The sequence below is a fragment of the Helobdella robusta genome (assembly GCF_000326865.2).
Source record: "Helobdella robusta unplaced genomic scaffold HELROscaffold_63, whole genome shotgun sequence".
NCBI lineage: Eukaryota > Metazoa > Annelida > Clitellata > Rhynchobdellida > Glossiphoniidae > Helobdella > Helobdella robusta.
Genome location: NW_008705353.1, coordinates 596,867 through 602,845, shown reverse-complemented (window position 1 = coordinate 602,845; position 5,979 = coordinate 596,867). Strand labels below are relative to the sequence as shown.

The window sequence follows — 5,979 nt, the reverse complement described above, 5'->3', positions numbered from 1 at the left end:
CTGTCTTAGTGACCGGGTACGAATCCAAGAAGATCCTCGCTGGCCACTTCCAATGCACCTATTTATGCTATATTGATGCATAACATAGATAACTTAACAAAGACATTACTGTAAATATTTACAACAACTGGAATGACATACAAACATAAAATCGAATTGAGAAAAATACAAAACATACAACGAAAAACAACAATATACAAACGCATACAAACACAAACCTACTAACGCAAACATACAAACACATACAAACGCAGACATACAAACGCAGACATACAAACGCAGACATACAAACGCAAACATACAAACGCAAACATACAAACGCGAACATACAAACGCAAACATACAAACGCAAACATACAAACACATACAAAACCAGGACCTCTTCTTGAGTATATCCGTAACGAAAGTTGACGGCGATTACTCCTTGCTGCGGACGTACCGACTCTTTCGAACCATGGGCCTCCGTCAGTTGCTCGTCATCGACTCCAGGAATCGAGCCATTGGAATCATAACAAGGAAGGATCTCATGCAGTTTAATATGCAGGTGCCTGTGGCTGTCTGGCTGTTGCTGGCTGATTGAATCGTTGTTCAGATATTTTCAATGTTGCTTCAGTGCTGTTTCAACAAGTTTTTGACTAAAATCTCCTTTTACACGCTAGGAAACTTTGGAGAAATTGGTTGGTCAGGAGATTCCTGGGGGCAGTAGCACCGTGACCCTGCCAGGGATGGCCCAAAACAGCTCGGGTACCCCCTGCCGATCGAGGCGGATGTCCCGTCGGTTCTCGGTCGAAGAGGGTAGCATACTCGGTACGGTGGTTGAGATTGATGCCGAAGTTGGCTCCACAGATGATGACGCTGTCATCGAACTTCCGGCTGTCACCAGGAGCCGCAAGTCCCAGATGGAAACGATTAAGGAGGAAGATAATGCCAACCACTCGGAAGCGGAAAAAGATAATAATAATAAGCCGGAAATGGATGCAAGTCGGCCGGAAAAAGAAGTTGAGAAGATTAATTTTTCCGCTCTGAAGATGAAAATGTTGAAAGGGAAGAGAAGAAAGTCGAAAGCTGAGAGTCTGGAAGGAGATGTTGACGTGGAGAGGGGCATTTTCAATGAAGGAGTCAAAGAATGTGATGAGGAAGATGAGGAGGCAGGCGAGAGCGATAATCGTAAAGGAAGCATTGTTGTTGTCGTTGAAAACCACAACACTGAACAACAGCCGCAACAGCAGCTGCAACAGCAGCCACAACTGCAGCCACAACTGCAGCCACAACAACAAAACTACGACGCCGACGATGATGATGATGATTCCCACAAAGCGCCAGCATCATCATTAACATCAACAACAACATTTTCGATAGATATTGATGAAAAATATTCCAGAAAATTCTGAGAAGGAATATTTTTCTATCATTTTATAACAACCACCACTACTATTACTACCTACCTATATAAATTACACATATATAAATTTATATATTTATTTATATATATATATATAATTTTATTCTTTTATTGAGTCGCATTAGTCCATCTATCCGTAGATTCATTCATTTTTTTTATTCGTTACATAATTTTGTTCGTTCATTTTTGTTTTCCTCCATTTTTATCCATCGATCCATCCATTCGTCCATCCATTCTTCCATCCATCCATCCATCCATCCATCAATCCATCCATTCTTCCATCCATCCATCCATCCATCCACCCAATTCATTCACTTATTTATTCATTCATTCGTTAATTCATCCATTCGTTTCTTATTTCTCTACCCACTGCCATTCACGATTTAAATTGTGTTATTATTATTATTATTATATTATTATTATATTATTATTATTGTTGTTGTTGTTATGAAATTATTTTCAATTTCAATTGCGTCCGGGATGTTTAATCGATTGCATTGCCAACAACAATTGTACTGCTGATATGAATGAATGAATTAATGAATGAATGAATGAATGAATGAATTAATTAATTAATTAATGCAGGAAGGAATGAATGAATGAATGAACGAACGAACGAATGAATGAATGAACGAATGAATTAATGCAGGAATGAATGAATGAGTTAGTTTTAAATTTTTATTTCAATGAAATGAATTAATAGAGACAACTGAGGTTGTACGTTATATGTATGTATCGATAAATAAAAACTATATGTACATGTGCACTTGTTTATGAATGGATGAATGAATGAGTGAATGAATGAATGAGTAAATGAATGAATGAACGAATGAATGAATAATTGAAAAAAATGAAACCTATAAATAGATACGAAGATTAAAGACTAGAACACGCACGCACACAGATAATAATTTAAGAAATTCCATCAATCTGATTGGTCCGTAAAAACGTGACGTCATCCAAGTTATTACTGTCAAAATTAAACGGGTACTTCTGGTGTAATTTTTTAATACCTCTTTGATAGCGCGCTACAAAAATGCAAACGACGATGGTGATGATGATGATGACGGCAGTGATGATGATGATCGCGCAGACTGTGATGATGACCGTACGATCGATCGAAGGCTGGCTCTCTGCAAGGTGTATTTTTTATTTATGATTGAGTGAGTGAGTGAGCGAGTGAGTTGGTGAGTGAATGAATGATTGATTGAGAGAATGATTAATTGAATGATTGAATGAGTGATAGAATGGAGGAATAAACGTACGAACGTTCCCATGTGGAATGATTTACAGAAAGAATGAACAAACAGTGTAGCGAACGACCGAACGAACAAACAAACAAATGAATGAATGAAAAACGGATTGATTGATGGATAAATGAACGAATGAACAACAGACTCACGTTCACACGCACACACGCGCACACATTAAAAATATAAGAATAAGAACTCACCGTTCCCAACAAGCACACTGACGATTTGAGACGAGGCCATTTCATAACTATTACTATCACCATCGCCAACGTCATCACCACTACTATCACCACCATCATCATAACTTCCTTCACCAATCACCATGGCAACCCTGATGCTATAGATAGCATCGTGAACTAGTGACCTCATTAAATATTCATGAGCTCTAGGCGCCATTTTAATCTGGATAAGTCATAAAAATCCTTGTTTAATGATTAGATTATTGCATGCACACACATACATAAACACACACACACACACACACACACACACATACATACATACACACACATACACACACACACACATACATACATACATACACACACATACACACACACACACACATACACACACATACGCACACACACACACACATACATACATACATACGTACGCACGTACATAATAAAAAATGAACCACTAACTATCGTCCAATTTTTTGAAACGCGTTCATATTCCTCATCGTCATCGTCATCGTCGTCGTCATAAAATTTTCTATAATCATTATAATTATTGTTGTGATCACCATCAGCATCATTATTATCATTAAATATATTATTATTATAGTTGTTGTTGTTGTTGTTGTTGTTGTTTGGGTCAGTATCATCGTAACCTTCACCATCTACTATGACGTCATCGTCATCGTGAGGATTTTTTCGGTGTGTTGAAATTAACTCAATACTGTAATACAAATTGTAGCCTTTAAAACAGGGCGTGTGATTGGCTGGCGTCCAGGTGACCTTGATCGCTGATTCGTTGACTAGATGGGCTGATACTTGAAGCTGATTAGCTGGTTTATCTGGCGACGCTAAAAATTGTATTTGAATTATAAACGTTCAATTGATGTTTATTCATTTAATCACCAATTCTCTAATTAATTAATTAATTAATTAATTCATTCATTCATTCATTCATTCATTCAATCATTCATTCATCCATTTATTCATTCATTCATTCATTCATTCATTCATTCAACGAACCGTCATTGAAGCGTGAGGACCTGGGCAGGCTTCTCTGCAATTGGTTGAAAGATTGAAGGGCAATTGAAAGGACGCCCCTCATTGGCGGACATTTTACGATGTAATTTAAGCTGCTGGCTGGTAGTAGCTTATTGGTTGAATACAAATTATATCATTATTATTTCAAAACAAAAATAATTATCAAATGCCAAACATCAAACTAACTTCACTCAGATAAAAACTTCCTTCTTGCCGTGCTATATAATAGTCGCCATCGTCATAATTATCATCATACTCGTCATCATCGTAATCAGGATTAGATTCATATCGCGACGACGATGAAGTTAGAGTGATGTGGTACCCTTGAACTAAGTTAAGGTTCTTTTCGGGTGCTAACCAGCTTATGAGCAAGGAACCATTTGGTAATTTGCTGCTGGCTAAGTTACGCGGCGATTCTGGCGTTTGATCTGGCGATACCATTAAATAATAATAATAATGATAATAATAAATAATAATAATTATTATTATTATTAATATAATTAACTTGTCAAAAAATTAACAAACCAACCAATTAATTCATCATTATCGTTATCAATCTCTTCAAGAATCTTCAAGACAGGATCATCTGTATATGTGTGTGTATGTATGTATGTATGTGTGTGTGTGTGTGTGTATGTGTGTGTATGTGCGTGTACAAACAAACATACACACCTACACACATGCATCAATAGACACATACAAGCATACATACACACACACACACATATATACACGCGCGCATACATACCTGCGTGTAATGCGAGATACATGTCTAAATGCTGCTTGCCATATTTATTTGAGGCTTCGCACCTGTAAAGCGCTACATCATCAGCAATCAAAGATTCTATATTTAGCTCGTATGACGTCACGCCGGTATGGTCGTCGATGTATGTCAAGGTCGAATATTTGTTGTTGTTGTTGTGGTTGTGGTTGTTGCTGTTGAGGTTGTTGTTGTGGTTGTTATTGCGCATTTTGTTTTTTGATTTGTCGTGAAATTCTGCCGATGAGTTTATAAATGATGATTCTCTTGATGTTGATGCGTTCAGGAAAGAAATGTGAGATACCGATGATGATGACGATGATGAAGATGAATTGCTCTCAGAAGCATGTAAACCAACACCTTCATTTATCATTTCCAACAAATGTGGTTTATTATTTATGGTATTGACAGCTGTTGTAGCAGCTGTTGTAACTCGATTGTATACCGACGTTGTGATTGGTTGGTTGCTTAGCTTGACCCCATTTTTGAGCCAATCAACGTGCTCGGGGTAGCCCCTGAAACGGCACGTGATAGTGGCTACGTGGTCCGTGATTGGCTCGAAGTATATCACTCTGTTGTATGAGTCACTGGTGTTGTTGTTGATGATGTTGTTGTTGATGTTGTTGTTGATGTTGTTGTTGATGTTGTTGTTGATGTTGTTGTTGATGTTGTTGTTGATGTTGTTGTTGATGTTGTTGTTGTTGATGCTGTTATTTTTTGTATTAATGTAGAGATCGTTTATATAACCGTAACTAAAATTATTATTTTTGTTGTTATTGTTGTTATTAATGTTGTTGTTGTTGTTGTTGCTGTTTCTCTTGCCACTGTGAATATTGCTTGTCGGAATAATTGCTCTAGGCTTTCCTGTTTCAAGATGTTAAAAATTTGAATAAATTAACATAAATTATATAAATCGAGAAATATATTTACAATGAAACTTAATTATTTCCTCATTAATTTGCGTAAGAATGAATTCATTTCACCTTGAACTTTCAGTGAGTAGGACTGATGCGATTGGCTGCCATCATTACAGACGCACGTGTAAATGCCAGATGCTCTCTCATTGGCCGATTCAATTATAAATCTCCGCCCACCAACAATTAGATCAAACTCAGTCGACCAATAACAATCGCTCGTGAGTTTGTGCCTGCAGGTCAAGGTGACTTTAGAGCCAATAGGAATAAAGGTGAGGTTCGGATTGACTGATATTGTCATTTGCGATGGATCTGGAGAAAATGTTGTTTAAATTTTTGTCTTTTAGTTGGTTGGTTAGCTGATTGATGGATTGACTGACTGACTGACTGACTGACTGACTGATTGGTTGGTTGACTGATTGGTTGGTTG

At 37.2% G+C, this 5,979-nt stretch overlaps 1 protein-coding gene across 1 annotated transcript; it reads right to left on the bottom strand.

Annotated features, from left to right (window-relative positions):
- Positions 1 to 2,314: 2,314 nt before the first annotated feature.
- HELRODRAFT_180632 (hypothetical protein) lies at positions 2,315 to 5,850 on the bottom strand (the record flags this gene model as incomplete). The annotated part of the gene is made up of 7 exons (XM_009029931.1): positions 2,315 to 2,430; positions 2,856 to 3,057; positions 3,618 to 3,685; positions 3,858 to 3,984; positions 4,062 to 4,236; positions 4,644 to 5,499; positions 5,619 to 5,850. The coding sequence occupies 7 exons, from the start codon at positions 5,848 to 5,850 to the stop codon at positions 2,315 to 2,317; spliced, it is 1,776 nt and encodes a 591-aa protein (XP_009028179.1).
- Between the last annotated feature and the right edge of the window lie 129 nt (positions 5,851 to 5,979).